The 21,573-nt window shown below is 50.1% G+C and overlaps 1 protein-coding gene across 1 annotated transcript; it reads left to right on the forward strand.

Annotated features, from left to right (window-relative positions):
* The first annotated feature begins 525 nt into the window (after window positions 1-525).
* On the forward strand, window positions 526-17,420 carry Nans (N-acetylneuraminate synthase). Its single transcript, XM_052176449.1, has 6 exons — window positions 526-714; window positions 5,864-6,079; window positions 12,118-12,217; window positions 13,103-13,257; window positions 15,501-15,767; window positions 17,182-17,420. The coding sequence occupies exons 1-6, from the start codon at window positions 583-585 to the stop codon at window positions 17,389-17,391; spliced, it is 1,080 nt and encodes a 359-aa protein (XP_052032409.1). The 5' UTR covers window positions 526-582; the 3' UTR covers window positions 17,392-17,420.
* Window positions 17,421-21,573: the final 4,153 nt, after the last annotated feature.

Here is a 21,573-nt window from a genome sequence, read left to right on the forward strand (position 1 = left end):
TGCTTCTCAAGCTGCATCTCACAAGGTTACAAAGCCCCGGTTCCACCCTCCCCTCCTTCACTCTCTTAGAAAGTGAGGTGGCTCCAGAGATACCTTGGATGGGGTTATAATCTGATAAGGAAAAACCAGGAGCCATCAGGGTTTCCTGAGGGTTTGGTATCTGCCCTTTCCCTCTAACATGGTTTCATGCTGCTCCTCTGTCTTATGCTCACGAGATTTCCATGTCTTCCTGTTCTGACTCGGAATCGGCAACCATGGGATTCGAACTCAAGAACACCTACTTTCCTGTCCGCATTCTCTCCTCGTTCTTCCTATATAGCTGTGGAGTAAGTAGACCAAACTGTATCTGGAGGCATAGAAGGAAACGGTGCTCCAGCCTGCGGCTCCACAGCGCTGGAGGGGCGGGGCCTGCTCCTCTCCCCGCTCTCTGCAGAGGAGGGCTCCGATTGGCTGTCGAGTGAGACGGGGCTCACGGATTGGCTGCGCGTCAGCCGCTGGCTGACGTGGCGGGGCCGAGACCTGCGGGCCTGCGCGGCGGGTGCGGAAACGCCCCGGGCAGCGAACTGGCGCGGGTAAGCAACCATGCCGCTGGAACTGGAGCTGTGTCCCGGGCGCTGGGTGGGTGGGAAGCACCCGTGCTTCATCATCGCGGAGATCGGCCAGAACCACCAAGGAGACTTAGATGTGGCCAAGCGCATGATCCGCACTGCCAAGGTGAGGGGCGGGGCCCGTGAAGGTCCGCGGAGGCGCAGCGGAGGAGCCCGGGAAGGTTAACGGAGGAGTTTGAGGGGAGCCCGGGTCTCCGGAGGGGCTGGGGAGAGCGCAGCCGCGGTTGCCTTCTGGTCCTGTGCTCCGCGTCTCTCTTGCCTCGGCTCCCCGACTCCGTCTTCCAGCTGCTCTTGCTCGCCCTCCCTGCCGATCTTCTTTCTAGTTAGGTCAGCTTCTACCCTTGCCTGGCGCGCTCCGTGGCTTCTTACCTAACCAGAATCTTAGGGAACCGGTCCCTTCCTGCTTGTCGTATGTCACCTCGGAGATCCTCCCGAGACAATAGTCTACAGTCCTTGGGAGTTGGTGTGGCTTTTTTCACCTCTCAGTCCCAGTGTTTGGATTACAACGGTAGAAAGTGCAGATCCGGTTAGGGACTAGGCTGTCTGATTTGAAAACCCGGCTCCACGGAGTTGGGATGGGCACTCACGAAGAAATGAGTGAAAAGCACAGTAGTTGGTCCAGGGTTCCTCAGGTGACCACTGACTACAACTGCTGAGATGCGCACACCCACTTCTCTTAGTAAATTTCCACTCGTTCAATCCGGACCACAAGGATGACTTCTCCACCTCCAGCCGGCAGCCCCGGGTCTCACAGTGTTTTGTTTCTAGTCCTTTTGAAACAGGGACTTACTCTAACCTGGGCTAAGCTGGAAGTCATCAGGTATCCCAGGCTATCCCTCAGATATTCTGCTTTTGACTTCCAAGTGCTGGGATTGCAGGTGCAAGCCTTCACTCAGGACGTGTTATACTTTCTTTTAAACCTTTCTTTGTTTTGATTTAGTCCTTGAGAGAGACTGTTGTGTTCATCATTGTGACCCTAATTCTCAGCTTTAATAAAGTCTGCCCAGGGATTTTGGTTTGTTATCTTTTTAATTGATTGGTTGTTTTTATTGTTTTTAGAGACAAAGTCTCACTCTGTAATGTAGATTGGCTTGGGACTTACCCTGTAGACCAGGCTAGGCTCTCAAACTTGGACCAATCTTCCTGTCATAGTCTCCCAAGTGTTGGGAGTATAGGCATGGATCATTACATCCAGCAGTTCCTGGGGTTGGAAAGATGGCTCAGTGGTTAAGAACACTGGCTTCTTTCCCAAAGGACCTGAGTTCAGTTCCCAGCACCCACATGGCAGCTCACAGCCATCTCTAACCTCTCAGTTCAGTTCTTGGTGATCTGACACTCTTCTCATCTCTGTTTACACCACACACACACACACCCACAGAGAGAGAGAGAGAGAGAGAGAGAGAGAGAGAGAGAGAGAGAGAGAGGTGGTACATGCCTTTAATCCCCAATCCCCAGTGCTTGGGAGACAAGAGAGGCAGATGGGTCAGCTGATCTGGTCTATAGAGTGAGTGCCAGAATAGTACTCCACTTTCTACTCTACTTGGAGAAACTCTGTCTCAGAAAACAAAACAGAGAAACCCTGTCACGAAAAACAAAACAAAAAGAAAAAGAAAGAAAAAACAAGAGGTAGCTTCTGCCATTGTTTATTAATGCTGATCACGTAACTTCATATCATTTCAAATTCAGTTTTTTTTTAAAGATTTATTTATTATATGTGAGTAGCTTGTCTTCAGACACCCCAGAAGAGGGTGTCAGATCTCATTATTACAGATGGTTGTGAACCACCATGTGGTTGCTGGGATTTGAACTCAGGACCTTGGGAAGAGCAGTCAGTGCCCTTAACCGCTGAGCCATCTCTCCAGCCCCTCAAATTCAGTTTTATCTTACCCTTCCTCAGAACTAATTAACTGGTCTTGTGACTGCAGTACTGTTGGATCACAAAAGGACTTTAAAGTAGTAACTGCTAACAAGTTTTAGAGCCTCACTCTCGAGGTGCCCACTCAGTGCTCTTCTTTAATTCCTATAATGCCTGTCCTCAACTTCATCAACTTCACTGACACCTTTGATCCCAGCACTGAAGAGGCAGTCAGATGTCTGTGAGTTTGAGGCCAGCCTGGACTACATAGCAAGTTCCAGGCTCACTAGGGCTACATAATGAGACCTTGTTTCAAAAACGTGTAATTTTTAATCTTCCCTTTAAACACAGGTTTCCTGCCTTTGGACTGTAAAGAGGGAAATTCCTGCTTTTGATTCAAAGGGACAGCCTGTTTTTCCAAGGTGTGACCTCTTTGTATGGTGAAGTTGTAAAACCTAGAAATATAAAACCGTGCAAACAGAGTTATAGTTTTTTTCTCTTTCATAGGTTCTCTTTAGTTCCGGAGGGCGGTGGGGTTGGGAGACACAGTGATGGGGGTGGGGTTGTAAGCAAGAGGCTGGCCTGCAGTCAGAACATTACGAGCTGACTGGTCCTGAGCAGGTGACTTTTCACTCTTTTTCAATGGTGCTGTAAAATTTAAAGCAGGAAAATTTCTTACAATCCCTACATTTTGACTTTGCTGCCATTTGTAGCAGGAGTAAAATTAGTCACCTAGAGTCTATAGTGTACAAACTCACTTGCTCACATGATGAGTCTGTTGTTTATGGTTAGAGTGTATGCACACACATGTGGGTCTCAGGGATTGAACTCATGTCATCAGGCTTGCTGACTTGAGCATTTACGGGCTAAGACACTTCACCAGTCCAATAAAATACATTTTTAAGGGACTTTTTAAAAAAAAGATTTATTTATTATTATATGTAAGTATACTGTAGCTGTGTTCAGACACGCCAAAAGAGGGCGTCAGATCTCATTACGGATGATTGTGAGCCACCATGTGGTTGCTGGGATTTGAACTTAGCACCTTCGGAAGAGCAGAAGCCATCTCACCAGCCCCTTCACTTTTATTTTTAAGAAAGGATCAGACTATTGCGGTCCTGGACAGCTTGGAACTTACTCTGTAGACCAAGCTGGTCTTCAGTTCACAGCAATCCACCTGCCTCTGCCTCCTAAGTGCCTGGGATTAAAGGCACACAACACTATACCTGGTTTAAAGTGTTTTCTCCCTATGATTTATTTATTTAAATTATGTGTATATTTCGGTGCCAGCAGGCGCTTGGGGACGCAAAGGGATTGAGTCTCCCTGGAGATGGAGTTTAGGCAGTTGTGAGCTGGGTGTGGATGCTGGGAGCCAGACTTCAGTCCTCTGTAAGAGTAGATGAGCCATCTTTCTATTCTTTGTTTTTGTATTTTTGAGACAGGGTCTTACTATGTAGCCATGGCTGGCCTGGACCTCTCTGTGTAGACCAGACTGGCCTCCCAGAGATCTGCCTGCCTCTTTCTGCGAGTGCACCACCAGAATGGACTTAAAGTACACCTTTATGCCATGTAGCGCACACCCTTGACCCCAGCACTTGGGAGGCAGAGGCAGGTAGGTCTCTGAGTTTGAGGCCTGCCTGGTCTACAGAGCAAGTTCTAGGACAGCCAGGGCTATACACAGAGAAACCCTGCCTTGAAATTTTTGTTTGTTTTGGTTTTTTTTTTTTTTTTTTTTTTTTTTTTGGTTTTTGGATTTGGGTTTTTTTCGAGACAGGGTTTCTCTGTATAGCCCTGGCTGTCCTGGAACTTACTCCGTAGACCAGGCTGGCCTTGAACTCAGAAATCCACCTGCCTCTGCCTCCCAAAGTGCTGGGATTACAGGCGTGCGCCACCACCGACTGGCAAAAATACACCTTTATAACATATGATACATAAGTTCAATAGTAGGAATTGCTAGTGTAGGTGGCATTGTGCAGCCCAAGGTGTGTCCTCAGCATTTCTGTTCAGCTGCAGGTCCTGACCTTGCTTTGGTACTCAGGTTCAGAATGAAGCTCTGAGTTGATTGGCTAAGCAGAGGGTCAAGTAGGTGTAGGTGTTAGGAGTGTCCCAAGTACTTGAGCAGTGTGTCTCTGTGTGCAATGTGCGCCTGAGTGTAGATTCCCTTGGAGACTGGAGGCCCGGGTCTCTTAGAGCTGGCATCACAGGTGGTCTGCAGCCACCTGACGCGGTGCATATCTGTACACACCTGCAATCCCTGGGATCCACATGGTGGAGGAAATGTTTTTCTGTGTTCTTTCTCTCTTCAGTCTCTGTGTCCAGCCCGGCTGACCTGGAGCTCAGTCTGTCAGTAGGCTGGCCTCGAGCTTACAGAGATCCACCTGCCTCTGCCTTCTGAGTCTGGTCTTTTTCTTCTTCTTCTTTTTCTTACATAAAGAATAGTTTTTATGTAACCCTGTCATATGGCTCACACCTTTAATCCTAGCTCTCAGGAAGCAGAGGCAGGAGGATCACTGGTCCACATAGCAGGTTCCAGGCCAGCCAAGGCTATTTAGTGAACCATTATCTTACTGTGTACTTGGTTTTTAACTTTTATTTCTTGTATGTCCTTGCTGGTGCATGTGTAAGCACTCGCATGTAGAGGGCAGAGGTCAGTGTTGGGTGTCAGCTCCATTTGCTCTCTAATAGTCTGTTTATTTGTGTGTGTGTGTGTGTGTGTATACATGTGTACGCACACAAGAACACTTGTGGATATGCGACCATGCCACAGTGTGCATTTCGAGGTCTGAGCATCTAGGCGGTCTCTCATTGTGTGGGACCTGGGATCAAACTCAGTTTGTCAGGCTTGGTGGTAAGCAACTTTATCCGAGGAGCTATTTCTTTTTTGTTGTTTATTTTATTTTATTTTATTTTTTTTTTTTGAGACAGGGTCTCACTATGTAGCCTTGGCTGTCCTGGAACTCACTCTGTAGACCAGGCTGGCCTCCAACTCAGAAATCTGCCTGCCTCTGCCTCCCAGGTGTGGGGATTAAGGCATGAACCACCACTGCCACCACCCACTGCCTGGTTTCGATGAGCCATTTCATAAGCACTCTACCTTTTTTTTTTTAATTTTTTAATTTTTTATTTTTTTGGAGACAAGGTTTCTCCCTGTCCACATTGCTCATGAATTATGAATTTGGTTAGGCTGACTGGCTGGCAAGCCCCAGGGCTGGGCCTATAGGCACACACTACTTACTATGCCTGCCTCTTTTACGTGGGTGGTGTGGATTGAACTTAAATCCTTGTGGCCTCACCACACCCGCTGAGCATCTGTGTGGCCACGCCCATTCTGTCTAATTAGAATGATGTCCTGTCACTGTCTGTTCCGGGGTCACTGACAGTGTTCCACGCTGTGTTACAGGAGTGTGGGGCCGACTGCGCTAAGTTTCAGAAGAGCGAGTTGGAGTTCAAGTTTAACCGGAAGGCCCTGGAGAGACCGTATACTTCGAAGCATTCATGGGGGAAGACGTACGGGGAGCACAAACGGCATCTCGAGTTCAGCCACGCCCAGTACAAGGAGCTGCAGAGCTATGCGCAGGAGATCGGCATCTTCTTCACTGCCTCTGGCATGGACGAGGTGCGCTCTCGGCTGCCCAGCAGCGGCTGCCAAGTCCGAGAGATGCAGGCAGCGTTTTGTCTGTTGGCAGCTCCAACCCTTATTCTCCTGTACTGTGTCCAGCTGAGCGGGAAGCCCACCGACCAGAGGCCCAAGAGATGGGCCATCGAGAGAAGGGTGCCATAGTTTAAAAACTGACCTCTGGATCCCAGCAGCCACCCTCGACCGCAGGGCTCTGCACACTGTGGGAACGTAGTCTAGATTGGGAATACACCCCTTGCAGGCTAGCTCCGACTGGCTCACTATGGTGCCCTGGTGTCCCCACAGCTCAGAGACTGGCTGTACTGACATCCTAGAAGGATCCAGCTGGTATTGTGCCTGGGGTCCATTTTGCAGTATAACTTCTTTTTCCCTGTGCAGCCCTGGGTGTCTGAGAACTCACTCTGTACACCAGGCTGGCCTTGATCTCAGAGATCTCCCTGCTTCTGCCTCCCTCCCAGAGTTCTGGGATTAAGGGGTGGGCCTCCCCTGCCTCCACTGCCTGGTGCAACCTCTGGACTTTGATGGTTCTATGCTCTCTCTTTTCTAGATGTCAAAAACTTCAGGCTTAGAAACAGGACGCTGGTACAGAATTTTAGAAATCAGGAACAAGTGGGAGTGGCCGCCTGTGATTCCTATACTTTATCTCTCTGTGGATTTCCTCTCTGAGTCTTACCTGTATGTCGTGGCTGGTTGTTCCTGGCTTGTCACATTTGGGCTTGTGTGTTCTTTTCCCAGTTAGTGTTAGAACACAGTGCTACTCCACCTGTGTGGAGGCTTTGATAGCAGAGAAGTGTTTCTTTTGGAGGATAAACTAGAATGTTGGTTTTTGTTGTTGTTGTTTTTGGACACAGGCTCTTACTTAGTATGTAGCTTTGGCTGGTCTGGAACTCTCGATGTGGACCAAGCCGGCCTCATGATTTATCCTCCAGCTGCAGAATCCTGAGTGCTACCATTACAGGCACGTAGCACGCCCACCTGATATACTTTCTGTTTCATATACCATGATGCCGAGCCAGGGTTGGTGGCCACGCTTGTAACTCTAGTATTTGGGAGGTGAGGGAGGAGAATGAGTTCAGGCCAGCCTCAGCGACACTGTGAGTTCAGGCCAGCTTCAGTGACACCGTGAGTTCAGGCCAGCCTCAGCGACACTGAGTAAGTTTGAGGTCAGCCTGAAATACACGAGCCTGACTCAAAACAAGTCACCAAGATGATTGTCTTTGCCCCGTGTTCTCAGGTGCTTCCTCAGAGATGGTTCTAGAAATGGCTCTTAGGGTGTACAGTAGGGACACGTTTTTACTGCCTTTGGATGAGTTTCTCATTACTTTAGTCAGAGTTTTGAATGCATGCACACACGCGCGTGCACGCACACACAGAGACATACACCATCTTTGTCTCACTATGTCTTACCTGTAACCCCAGTGGAACTCCCTATGGAGATCAAGCTGGCCTAGAACTCACAGAGCCTCCTGCCCCTGCCTCTAGGAGTGCTAGGATTAAAGGTGTACCCTACCACACTGGGTAGTCTCCCAGACTTCAAAATATATTTGTAATTCTAAGCATTGGCCCTTGTAAAAAGGTGGGGAGCCTTATATGGTAGCTTGTGCCTATCATTCAGCATTGGTAAGTTTAGGCAGGAGGATTGCTGTGAGTTCCAAAACCAGCCTAGACTATGTAATGAGTTTCGCATCACTTAGAGCTACAAAGTGAGATTCCACCTCAGAAATAAATAAACAGGGCCTGTGAGGTGCTTACAGGAATATCAGTTGCCCCTAAGCCCGATGATCAGGGTTCAGTTTCCAGGTCCTTCAAGGTGAAAGGAGAAAACCAAGACCTGCAAGTTGTCCTTGGATTTCTGTGGATTGATGCGTGCGCCAAGACCCTCATGCCACTGTGCTTTAAATAAACACATTTGCAAAATTATAAATAAATAAATAAGCCAGGTGGTGGCAGCACATGCCTTTAATCCAGCACGGCAGAGGCAGGCAGTGTTGAGGTCAGCCTGGTCTACAAAGTGAGTTCCAGGGCGGCCAGGGCTATACAGGGAAGCCCTGTCTCAAAACAAACAACCAACAAAAAACAAACAAACAAAACCCCCAAACCACCAAACAAAAATAGATAGATAGACAGACAGACAGACAGGGGAGGTGGAGAGCTCAGCTTCAGCTAGATCACACTTTTCTCAGTTCACAGCATTATGATGAGCCGGCATAGTGAGGAAAGGCCCCTGTCCTGACAAACTGAGTTTCATCGATAGAGCTTGGAGGAGTTGCTTTTCTCCTTCCATCATGGGGAGGAGGGTAAAAAGCAAACCTAGAAGGTGAAAGGACTAGTGGTCGCAGCGGTTGGGAGGTGGAGTCTGGAGCACACCCAGCCACAGCCAGCCATAGCCAGCCATAGCCAGCCATAGCCAGCCACAGCCAGCCACAGCCAGCCACAGCCAGCCACAGCCAGCCCCGGCAGCTGGGCCTACTAGCCTGAAGCAATGCTGCTCTCTGTATGGACTTGGTTTCCCAGCCATTTTGGTGGAGGCTCCTCTCACTTGTTTGAAGCTAGTCCCCCGGCCAGCCTGGGGCCGTGAAGCAGAAATGAGTCGGAAAACCTTCACAGAAGAGTAAATTGATCTTGCGTTCCCTGCCTGACCTCCTTAGAGCTGGCTGGGTTGGGTTCTGTCTGTCCTTCCGTGTCCATCCCTCCGCCTCTGAAGCAGGTGGTTCCCGTGCTTACCTTCCTGACTTCCTTAAGCCAGCCATCATCTTAACGAGCTCTGTGTTTCTCTGCTGTGCGGGCTGTTCCGGGGCCGCTCTGTGTGCTCAGGAGACGTTAAGGTGTGGCAGGATTTTATGGAATCTGAAGAAGTTCCCAGGACACGTGTTAGGAGGATGTGTGGAGGAGGTGGACTTCAACCAAAGAAACTTAGCACTGAGGCTGCAGGCAGAAGCCCGGAGCCTGGCGGCCCTGCTGGGCACCTGCTTGCTGTCCCTGCTCCTACCCCTGCTCCTGCCCCTGCGCTCTTTTCTCCCCTGGCTGCCTGCTGCCCGGCCCCTCTGACAGGGCTGGCCTGGCCTTTTTGGCTCTGAGCTCTGTCAGTGTAAAAGCTAGAGCTCTCATCTGAAAGGGGACAGAAGATAGTTTACTCTGGAGCTGTTCTGAGTGACAGGAGCCTGGGAATGCAGATTTAGGTTACCCCAGATTCCATGCTCCAGTGTGGAAGCAGTGTCACAAGGTTTTTATAGTTTTACAGAACAAAGAAAGTCACGCATCAAAGCACCTTTGAAACACATTGGAAAGCACACCAAAGAGATGGGTGAAATGAGGCGGGGGAGCTGTGCTTCGGGCCTAGGATGCCATCTGAGGGCATTAGCTCGTGGATTGGCAGAAGCTGGTGTGCCCCACTGAGTTAACGGCATATAAGAGGCTTTTATTTATTACCATGAGGTGTTAGTTCAAATACAGAGAGGGCATGGTTGCTCCAGAAGGCTAAAATAGCCCAAGATAAAGTAATTGGCATCTGAACCTACAAAACCCTAATCTCCCCACGGAACTGCAGGCTGGTCTTCCAGGGCTTGTTTTCTTCCTCCTCTTCCTCTTCCTCCTCCTCTTGTTTTGTTCACATCTAGACATAGCCTTTTTTTCAGGAATTTTTGTCACAGCTCCCCAGTGGTCACTCACCCCTGCACCCCAGCTTCTCATCACCATGGGCTTCTGTCTCCTCCCTGGCGTGATCCCCAGCCGAAGGGGCTGTAGAAAGGCCGCAGGTCCACAGTGTGGCTGAGCGTGCCTGTGACCCCAGCACTCAAAGCAGGGATATGAGGAAGGAAATTTGAGGCTAGCCTGGCCTACATACGGTGGTGTTGTATGGAAAGAGAGAAGCCTGAGCTTTCCTCTTTCGGTAGCTCCCATTTGGACTAAACCTTCTCTCAGTATACACACAGAAGAAAGGCTCTGTGAGCACATACTGCCTGTTCTTACTTTATTTATTTTTGAGGCAGGGTCTCTATGCAGCACTGGGTGTTCTGGAACTCACCGTGGCCAGGCTAGCCCCACACTCCAGATATCTACCTGTCTCTGCTTTTGGAGTGCTGAATCAAGGGCATGCTCACTGTCTGCGCTTAATAAAGTTTAAGCAGCTCCGAGTCAGTCAGCCAGGCATGAGGGTCCATGTCTGTAATCTCCCTTGGGAGACTGAGACAGGAGAATCAGTTTGGAGGCCTGCGTAGACTACATAGCAAGCTTCAGGCCAACCTAGAATAAGAGCCTGTCTCAGAAAGCAAAGAAAAGCAATCCTAAGTCAAATCGGGTTGATGGAGCTGGCTCTAAGATCAGGGGTTTATATCCTGGGACCCTCTAAGGGGCAAAGTTCTCTTAGCACTAGTCTGCTGGGGTGGCCTGTTCCATTCACTGAACCCAATTGGCACCTGAGGAGGTATTTATTGATTGAATTACTTTAAGGCAGACTGAAAAGAGGACGTGATGGTGCTGTCTGGCTAGTGCCAGGGAAGGAGTCTTGCAGCAGCGGGTCAGAGGAAGCTAACTGGTCCTAACCTGAAGGTGGCAGGTTTGCACCTTTGCAGGATTGAAGAACCAAAGTGGCAGTTCTCAAAGTGGCCACTAGATGGCGATGGCTCCCCGGGTGGATTGCACCTCCGAGCAGTTTAAAAAAATAGTAACTTGAAGATGATAGAATTCCACATTATATTTCACAGTCCTTGTAGGTAAATCTTTGAGATTTTTTTCTGTACTAGGCATCCTTACCTGTGCTTGCTTAGTCTCTCTCCTGAGCCCACACTTTGTCTGCTAGAGGTTCCAAACCTGCCAGGAAAGTGGATGGAGGTCTGTTGCAGTGGGTTAGTTCAAAGATGTCTTTTTTTACTTTTCAAGTTTTTTTTAATGGATGTTTTGCTTACAAATATACCATTTGTATGCCTGGGACCCTGGGAGGCCAGAAGAGGAAAGGAATCAGAACTGGAGTTACAGATGGTTGTGAGTCTCCACGTGGGTGCTGGGAATCAAACCTGGGTCCTCTGGGCCAGGCTGTAGTGGTGCACGCCTTTAATCCCAGCACTTGGGAGGCAGAGGCAGGCGGATTTCTGAGTTCGAGGCCAGCCTGGTCTACAGAGTGAGTTCCAGGACAGCCAGGGCTATACAGAGAAACCCTGTCTCGGGAAAACAACAACAACAAAAAATCCTTGGGACCTCTGGAAGAGCAGCTGGTGCTCTTAACCCCTGAGCCATCTCCAGCCTTTGTCTTCTTTTTTGAGACAAGTTCTTATTATGTCATCCTTGCTGTGTAAGACCAGGATGGTCTTGAACTTGTAGAGAATACACCCTTATTAGTTCTTACAATTTAACACAATATGAGATTTTACTTTTGGGTGGTGTGTGTGTGTGTGTCTGTCTGTCTGTCTGTCTGTGTGCGCGCACATGTGCGTGCGTGTATGGTGCTAGGGATCAAACCCAGGGCCTCACACAGGCCAGGGAAGTGCTTACCCATCTCCCCCAGTCCTGAGACTATCCCGGACTGTTTGCGGACACTTCCCGGCTTCCCAGGTCTTCTGGCTGCATCCTACATTACAGGGTTCATTGCGTCTGAGTGGTGGCCGGCCGGCTGTTGGCAGGCCCTACAGTTCAAGGTCTGAAAGGGCCAACTGCTGATGAGCAGGTCGAGCCAGCACACAGGTTGCTCCATTGGCCCCTCTTGGTATGATTCAGTGTCTTCTTTCTGGTCGTTGACCTTTGAGGGCCAGTCACTCTCTTCGCCTGGCTTCCAGGTCACACAAAGGTCACACAGCCTTTTGCTTTTGTTCACAAGTCCTTGGGGAAAGAACAGTCTGGCCAGAGGTAGTGTTTCCTACAGAATTGTGGCTGGGAACAAACCCTGGAAGTGCCCTGGACAGATGGGTATGAAGATATGATGACATGTTCTCTGGTCTGCACCAGGTTCCTCTTGTCACCTGTCCTGTACCACAAGGACAGTGTTCTGACCAATGGTGAAAGGTATTTCTCTGATTTTTTTGTAGATGGCAGTTGAGTTTCTGCATGAACTGAATGTTCCCTTTTTCAAAGTTGGATCTGGGGATACTAACAATTTTCCTTATCTGGAAAAGACGGCCAAGAAAGGTAAGTGTCTTTCCTAAAGCCAGACCCCAAGCTCTGTGTTTCTGACCCCTAGTGACTGTTCACTGTGATAATGCTCAGGGATATTCAACTGTTTCTGTTGGTTTTGTTTTTGTTTTTTGAGACAGGGTCTCTCTCTACATAGTCTGGCTGTCCTGGAACTTGCTGTGTAGCCCAGGTTGGCCTCAAACTCTTAGAGATCTGCTTGTCTCTGCCTCTCAAGTGCTGAGATTAAAGATGTGTGCCATCACACCCAGCTTTGGAGACCCATCTTAGAAACCTGCTCCTACCCTTTTGGGGGGGGCAGTGTTAGGGACTGAACCCAGTGTCCCCCGTACTCCACCACAGAGCCATATCCCCGGCCAGTACAGGAGTCTCCTCCCTAATGTCTCCACATGGCACTAGATGGATTCCCCATGTGAATGATCTCCCGTCACTCATTTCAGCCCTGGGATGGAAGCAGGTCGCATTACCAGGATATCCTGTACTTGTCTCATAGGCGAGGAGGCATCAGAAGCTGTAAAGCCGGGGCTCTGTGCAGGCCAGCACTAGAGCCAGTAGCTCTCGGCCTCTCTTGGCTGTGCTCCAGCACTGGGGAATCGCCATACTGCAGGTTGTGTATCTCTTGTCCAGAATGCTTGGGACCAGGAATGGTCCAGAATTGCGAGCGTTTCAGACTTGAGATTTGTAGAGAGATGAAGCCTTTCTGTCCTGTGCAGCCTCTTGAGCTGCAGCGGAGCCTCTCTTCCCCTCAGGATTGAGGCCCTTGGTGTGCTGCCCTTTGCTGAAGCACGGCGCTGAGGACAGTGTATTTCCTCCTCAGTCTCAGATGTGGGTGGGGGGGAGTCTGAGCCTGAGCTGCTATGAAGAAGGTGCCGGGTTCTCCAGGTCGTCCTATGGTGATCTCCAGTGGGATGCAGTCAATGGAGACCATGAAGCAAGTCTATCAGATCGTGAAGCCCCTGAACCCTAACTTCTGCTTCCTGCAGTGCACCAGTGCCTACCCACTGCAGCCGGAGGATGCCAACCTGCGCGTCATCTCGGTGAGCACAGAGGGGACTCATTGACCCAGCCCCTCTGAGACAGCGGGGCCGCTACTGCTTGTTCCTTTACAGTGCTGGGGACTGAGCCAGCCCAGCTCTACACCGAGCTACAGCCCTAGTCCTAGCCTTTCGTATAGCAAAATTCTAACCAACCGTGGGACACTTTATAATTTACAGATCCTGTCTTAAGTATGACAGAATCAAAGTAGACCCAGGCAGCCAAGGAAATACACATTCCAAAGAAGGGGACTGTAAATTAAAATTTATAGCACCAATCTTAGTTTCTTCCATTTCGTGTGTGTGTGTGTGTGTGTGTGTGTGTGTTTGTGTGTCCATATATTTGCATGCATACCTCATGATTTATCTTTGTATACATTTAGACTTGGGGGGGGGGGCAGGCCTCACTCTGTAGCCCTGGCTGGCCTGTAACTCACTGTAGAGACCAGGCCTGCCCCTGCCTCTGTCTCTGCCTAAGTACTGGGATTAAAGGTCTCCACAGAGGTCGCTATAATTAACATTTAGTATCTGTGACTCCGGGTACTCTCCCTGAGTTCCCGCCTTCAGAAGTGCCAACTCCCCCTCTGGACACTTCACATGGAGAGAACAATATGGCCAGCCCACCCAGTCACCGCAGTCACAATCCCCTGTGCTCTGATCACACATCTGCAGGCCAGATCGCCAGGCCCTTGCCACCCAACATCCCTGATCTGCTCCTAAGCCCACCCGCACCTCCTGCCCGGGTTGCCCCCCACCCCTTGCCACCGTCACTGACTGCACTCAGCCAGCTGCGAAGGGCTTGGTGCATCAGGGGAATTCCGGATAACATGCTCAGTTTTTAGCATTCTCTACAATGGGATGTTCTGGGCCTGGCTGTGTGTATAACTGATACTTGTGTGTGTAGCACACTTGGTTTCAGCCGTGCAAGCTCATTAGATGTGACAGGTACTTTTCAGCTATTCTTGGTCTTCACAGGGTTAAACATTCACAAAGAGTGTTGGTTTATTAAACTGTTTGGGATTTGTGTATGTGTGTATGCATGTGCCATGGTAACTGTGTGGGGTCAGAAGATAGCCTGTGGGAGCTGGCTCTCGTCTCCCACCAAGTGGCTTCCAGGAATCAGACTCATGTTGTCAGGTCTGGTAGCGGGCATTTGCCTTCACCCTCTGAGCCATCTTGGTGGCCCACAGAAGGCATTCTCAATGGCAAGAGCAACTCTTACAGTATGGTGGGCGGCTCAGGATTTTTATTGCCATGACAAAATACCATTACCAAAGTAACTTGGGGAGAAAGGTGTTTGTCTTAGGGTTTCTATTCCTGCACAAACATCATGACCAAGAAGCAAGTTGGGGAGGAAAGGGTTTATTCAACTTACACTTCTACACTGCTGTTCATCACTAAATGAAGTCAGGACAGGAACTCACTCAGGGCAGGAGCTTAGGGGCAGGAGCTGATGCAGAGGCCATGGAGGGATGTTTCTTACTGGCTTGCTTCCCCTGGCTTGCTCAGCCTGCTCTCTTATAGAACCCAGGACTACCAGCCCAGGGATGGTACCACCCACAATGGGCCCTCCCACCCTTGATCACTAATTGAGAAAATGCCCCACAGCTGTATCTCATGGAGGCATTTCCTCAAGGGAGGGAGGCTCCTTTCTCTGTGATAACTCCAGCTTGTGTCAAGTTGACACACAAAACCAGCTTGTACAGTACAGTGTTTATATCTCTTACAATTCCATATAACAGTTCAGCATCAAAAGCACTGAGGACAGGAACTCACACAGGGCAGGAACCTGGAGGCAGGAGCTGATGAAGAGGCCACTGGGGGGTTTGACTGGCTTGCTTCCCCTGGCTTGCTCAACTTGCTTTCTTATAGACTCCAGGACCACCAGCCCACGGGTGGCACCACCCACAATGGGCTGAGCCCTCCCACACCAATCACTAATTAAGAAAATGTCCTGCAGTCAGATCTTATGGAGGCATTTTCCCAATTGAGGCTCCTTCCTCTTCTGAGTACTCCAGCCCTTATGTCAAGCTGACACAAAACTAGTCAGTACGGTGGGTGCCATTCCTGAATTCCCCAGCAACCCTCAGTGAGTACTTTTATTCTTCTCATAAAGGATTGGTCAGAGTGCCTCACTGCCTTGCCCGTGGCTGCTCTGCTCTTGACTGGCTGAAATGGGGTGCTGTTCAGATCTCCCTCACTAGGAGAACATGTATGAAGCCACCACTTCCCTCTTCTCTTGACAGGAATACCAGAAGCTCTTTCCTGACATTCCCATAGGGTATTCTGGGCATGAGACAGGCATCGCTATATCTGTGGCTGCAGTGGCTCTGGGGGCCAAGGTGTTGGAACGTCACATAACTTTGGACAAGACCTGGAAGGGGAGTGACCACTTAGCCTCTCTGGAGCCCGGGGAGCTGGCAGAGCTGGTGCGGTCTGTGCGCCTGGTGGAGCGGGCACTGGGCTCTCCAACCAAGCAGCTGCTGCCCTGTGAGATGGCCTGCAATGAGAAGGTGAGTGCTCCTGACAGCCCAGCCTTACTCTCCTGAGGCCAGGGCTGCACACTTGCTAGGAGCAAGTGGGGTCCCTCAGGATGACCATGTGAGTCTGACAGAGGAGCTGGTGAAGGAGTGTCCGGCCCATCCTTCTGAGTATCACGAGGCAAGTGAGCTGCAGGGAATGCATTCCACAAGAGGAATTCAGGCGTGTCAACTGCCTCTGGTCACATTAGCTTTTCCACGAAGGCTCTGAAGCCTGTGACCCTAGGACTCTGGACCCCAGGGGATGTGAAGTTCTGAGATGGTCAAGTCTGGGTCATGTGGAGCGGGCATACTTGGGCTATGGGGTGGGCCACAGGCATCATTGTGGGACTGCTGGGCAGGGGTGGCGAGGCTGAGGCATGCCTCCTGGCTTCTTGGAGGCTGTGGTCCAGACCTTTCTGCTCTTCTGAGCTCAGAGCCAGGAGCTGCAGGACTGCTGGGTGCAAGACTCCTCACCTGCAGCTGTATGGGTCGGGCAGAGGCCAGACACTAGGTGTACATGAAGAACACTGTCATCTTTTATTCCAGGGAGGACTACATACCACCTCCGTAAATTACAGGTGTACACATACTGGGAAGTTAGCAGTAAAAGAATCTAACAGCCCTGCAAATGCAGTGGAGAGTTGCGTGGGAAACCGGTGTGAGAGCTCCAGGGGCCGGTCGTGAGGGGCAGTGCTCAGAGCAGTGGGAGGAACAGAGCAAGGGCCACAAGCCTCCTGGTGCTCAGCCCAAGCAGAATCAGAACTCCAGGCTCTGTGTGTAAGCTGCGGGGACAGCAAATGCCGCTGCAGAGTATTGACAGGGAGCCAGAGACACTGGCTGCGAGCGTTAGACGGCTCCTGGTCTCCACGCCCGTCTGTTCTCTTCCTGAGCGCCCCTTGTCATTTGAATCAGTCCCTCTCATTGCTCATGAGCCCTCCATGACCTTATTTTATAGGACACAGTGGCAGCAGGGTTGTGTACACCCTGGAGCGGGGCTCGGGGTTCCTCTGAGGTTCTCATCCTGGTTACCGGCAGCTTGACCAAGCTTCTTGCCTTCTTTTGACCTAAGTTTCCCATAAGATGTTGATTAGACGGTGACAACAAGAGTAGTCACAGTTGTCGTATGTTGTGAGCATTCTCTATCACACATACCGTATCACCAGGTACAGAGCCTGACCTATCCAACTACAGGGCCTGAGCCCTTCCATTGTGCTGGGTTACTGGAAAGGCCTCTCCTCTTAGTCTCTGATGTCCCCTGACACTGGCTGTGTCTTTTTTTCTATGAGGTGCTGCTCTGAGTACTGTGGTGAGAGTAAGTGGGCCCTGCTGTGGGGTCCCATTACAGCGACGGCAGGTGTGCAGGAATTATAGCTAGGATCTGACACCAAGTTTACTTTGTCTGCAGCTCGGCAAGTCTGTGGTAGCTAAAGTGAAAATCCCAGCAGGCACCATCCTGACCCTGGACATGCTCACTGTGAAGGTGGGGGAGCCCAAAGGCTATCCCCCTGAAGACATCTTCAACCTAGTGGGCAAAAAGGTGCTGGTCACTATTGAAGAAGATGACACAGTCATGGAAGAATCCGTGGAAAGTCACAGCAAGAAAATCAAAGCTTAAAATAAAGTGCCACTGCGGCTTCTCAGCCACCTGCTACTGCTGTCCAGTGTGTTGGGTACAGAGGGGCAGGGGTGTCAGTCTCCAGGTCACCCTGCCACAGTGTCCACCAGCCCACTGGAAAGGAGGAGCCAGTGAGGCTATTCTGCTTTGAAGTGTTCAGCCAGAGGTGTCCCAGAGCAAATGCAGCTCCGTCAGGGTTTCCGTGTGACTGTTGACATCTTGAGCCCTTGTGTACTCACTCTACAGAGCAACTCCAGGGTCCTGAGCTCTCAGTTCCTCAGATCACCGAACGGTGGGCATCAGACTCTGCCCTAGGCCCTGTGGGCACAGACAAGCTCTCCTGTCTCTGAGCAAAGGCAGGGACAGAGCACTTGGTCCCCCCTTCAGATTGTCACTGACAGAGGCCTAGGGTTCTTAGCACCCAGTCCCTTTCTCAGAAGCCGGTCCTCAGACAGCAGGTGCACACTAACCCACCATACAGTTGGCCAAGGGGAGTGGCTGTTAGCGGGGAATGTGAAGCAGGGAGGGACGAGGGTCTGTAAGGGGGTGGCAGGGTGGGGCATGGAGATTGCTCATAGTAACGATGGGGGAGGCGCAGAAATCAACCTGTGCCTAAGCACCAGTGTCTTGTCACATATGACAGATTACAAATGGAGACAAAGGCCTATTGTCTGACTTCTTTAAGTGCATGAACTCTTACAGAGGTTCACTGTCACACTTCACTTTGTTCTTTGCAGTCAATGCTGAGATTAATTATTTTGTTCTTTTTAAGAGTCTTCATTTAAAAAACCTTTACTAAAGATACGATCTCACTCTACCCTGGCTGGCCTGGAACTCACCTGTAGACCAGACTGGACTCAGACCCTGAGATCCACTTGCCTCTGCCACATGAGGGCTGAGATTAAAGCTGTGTGCCACCACGTTTGACCAATATTTACTTTTGTGTGTGTATGTGTGCAGGAATTGTAGAGGACTACTAGTGGCCATCATGTTGGTCCCAAGGGTCAAGCTCTGGCCCTCAAGCTTGGTAGCAGTCTCCTCCTTTACCAACTGACGTGTCTCCATGGCCCACTGATCTCCCCACCCCTCCTCGCTTCTCAGTTTTGTGTTTGTATGTGCAGAGGTCAGGTGTCCTGTTTTATCTGAGATAGCATTAGGTATGCTGGCATCTGGTGGGCTCCAGAAGGCCCGTCTGCCCCCAGTGCACTGCCAACCCTGGCTTTTTACTTAGGTGTTGTGCTTCACCTTGAGCCCTCTTTTCAAGCCTTCAGTACCAGAAGAGGGCATCAGATTCCATTACAGATGGTTGTGAGCCACCATGTGGTTGCTGGGAATTGAACTCAGGACCTCTGGAAGAGTAGTCAGTGCTCTTAACCGCTGAGCCATCTCTCCAGCCTCCAGTTCTGAGCATCTATGAACCCAGGTTTACTCTAGGAGCAGAAAATGCTCTTAACCACTGAGACATCTCTTCAGCCCTTCTTTTCAGGTTTCTTTTTTTTCTTTTTTGGAGACAGGGTTTTTCTTTGTAGCCCTGGCTATCCTAGAACTCAGAGGTTTTCCTGCCTCTGCCTACTGAATGCTAGGATTTAAGGCATGTGGGCTGGAGAGATGACTCTCAGCAGTTAAGAGCACTGACTGCTCTTCCGAAGGTCCTGAGTTCAAATCCCAGCAACCACATGGTGGCTCACAGCCATCGTAATGAGATCTGTTACCCTCTTCTGGAGTGTCTGGAGACAGCTACAGTGTACTTACATATATCAATGAATAAATCCTTGGGCCGGAGCGAGCGGGGCCAGAGTGAACAGAGGTCCTGAGTTCAATTCCCAGCAACCACATGATGGCCCACTGTACAGCTACGGTGTACTCATATGCATAAAATAAATCTTTAAAAAAGTGACTTAAGGTGTGTGCCACTACTGCCCAGCACACACACACACAATTTCCTGTGCATTGGTGTTTTGTTTGTATATATGTCTCTGAGGGTCATGGATCCTCTGGAACTGGAGTTACAGTTGTGAGCTCCATGTGGCTGCTGGGAATTGAACCCAGGTTCTCTCAGAGTGCTTTTAATCTCTGAGCCATCTCTCTAGCCCCATTTTCAAGGTCTTAATCTTTGTGTTCATTAGGCCTTTATTTTTTTAAGGTTTGTGTATGTATGTATGTATGTATCTATGTATGTATGTATGTATGTCCACAGAGGGCATGGGTGTCAGAAGCCCTGGAGCTGGAGTTATAAGCAGTTTTGAGATGTCTTATATAAGTGCTGGATCCTCTGTAAGGGCAATTTGAACCCTTAGCCACATAGAACTATCACCTCTCCAGGCCCAATCTAACCTTATCACTCCTACTGAAGTGTATATATTCACGTCTCTTTTCAGTGCATGGTTAGCTCTAGTGGTTTGTGAATTGGGACTTCCCTCTTGGAACCTAGAATAACTTCTGGGGAGGGGAGTGATGGGTGTTCTGGTCTGTGGCTGGGCCGGTATCTAGGCTCATTCCCACTCACAGTAGGAAGACTGCATGCCCAACCACTTGTAGATGGGCTATGCAGTGGGCATGTAACATCTCCACAGACAGAACTTACAGAGCTGACCTTTACTGCAAACAGGGTGGGAGGCACTGCCTGGGGAAACCTCCTGAACTCTCGGCTAGTTTAGCCTTGTAAATTGGGCAGTAGCTGAGGGCTGGATCCTATGCAGGTGTGTGAAGTGCCCAGAAGTTCGGGAGTAAGGGTTTGGTGGGAGTGGCACGTGGGGAGGGCTCCGAGCCTTCCGAGTTCCCTAGGGAGTGGTGAGCCAAGGGTCCAGTTTTTCCTTTACATTTCTTCTGTGTATGGTGGTTTTACCTGCACACAGGTCTGTGCACCATGTTTCTGGTGCCTACAGAATCCAGACGAGTGTGTCCAATCTCATGGAACTGGAGAACAGCTGTGAGCCACCTTGTGGTTGCTGAAACTTGGGTCTCTGCAAGAGCAGCCAGTACTCTTACCATGGAGACAGCTTTCCAGTCTCTCCCTTTTTTTTGTTTATATATGCACAGGTGGGTGTGCACTCTACGTAGAGGTCAGAGGACAACTTATTCAGGAGTTGGTTCTAGCCACTCTGTGGGGTCCTGGGGGTCGAATCCAGTTGCCAGGCTTGGTGGCAAGCCCCTTGACCTGCTAAGCCATCCCCCTAGATTTCTGATCAGAACATGATAGAATCTATCCTGGGCCCTGTACTCCAAACTACTTCCTGTCATAAACTGCTGTCTGGAACAAGCGGTCCTTCAGAACACTGAATGCTTCTCTCACTAGCACCACTTGTGTGGGGTTACCACAGGCTAGTGCCACTGACAGAGTGGAATTATGGGCAGGAGAGAGGCCCCTGGATCCTCTAGAAGCTAGAGATTGCAGGAGGCTTCCATGGTGCTGAAGGAGGAATACAAATGTGCTGTTCGCACGAGTGCATGCGTGTGTGCATGCATGTGTGTGTGTGTGTGTGTAGGGGGGTGGCTGGAAACAACTGGGAGTTGGGTTTGCTTCTGCAGAATAATTCAGAGACCACCGAGATGGCTCCTGCAGACAGCAAACAATTCGCCCCCTCAGCTATTGCTGACCTTCCTGACAGGCCGAGTTGACTTCCGCCAGTTATCCTCTGCCGTCCTCATGTATATACTATCAAAGTTAAGGTCCCCCTGCCCCACAAGATCAGTGTTTGGAAGGTCAGATGTAGAGGTCAGAGGACAACTTATTCAGGAGTTGGTTCTAGCCACTCTGTGGGGCCCTGGGGGTCGAATCCAAAGCCCCCCAAAGATGTCTCCATGGTAAAAGAGTACTGGCTGCTCTTGCAGAGACCCAAGCTCAGTTTCAGCAACCACAAGGTGGCTCACAGCTGTTATCTCCAGTTCCATGAGATTGGACACACTCGTCTAGATTCTGTAGGCACCAGAAACGTGGTGCAGACAGACCTGTGTGCAGGTAAAACCACCATACACAGAAGAAATGTAAAAGAAAAACTGGACCCTTGGCTCACCACTCCCTAGGGAACTTGGAAGGCTCAGAGCCTTCCCACATGTGAACACTGGAGGTGTTCGTTTTAGGACCAGCTGACTATTTCAAGAAAGCTACGAAAGGGATGGCAGGTAAACAAGATTTTATCCGAGCCTGAATGCTATGCACATGACTTCCAATGAAGAACACGG

Source organism: Apodemus sylvaticus, chromosome 3 (genome assembly GCF_947179515.1).
Source record: "Apodemus sylvaticus chromosome 3, mApoSyl1.1, whole genome shotgun sequence".
NCBI classification, from domain to species: domain Eukaryota; kingdom Metazoa; phylum Chordata; class Mammalia; order Rodentia; family Muridae; genus Apodemus; species Apodemus sylvaticus.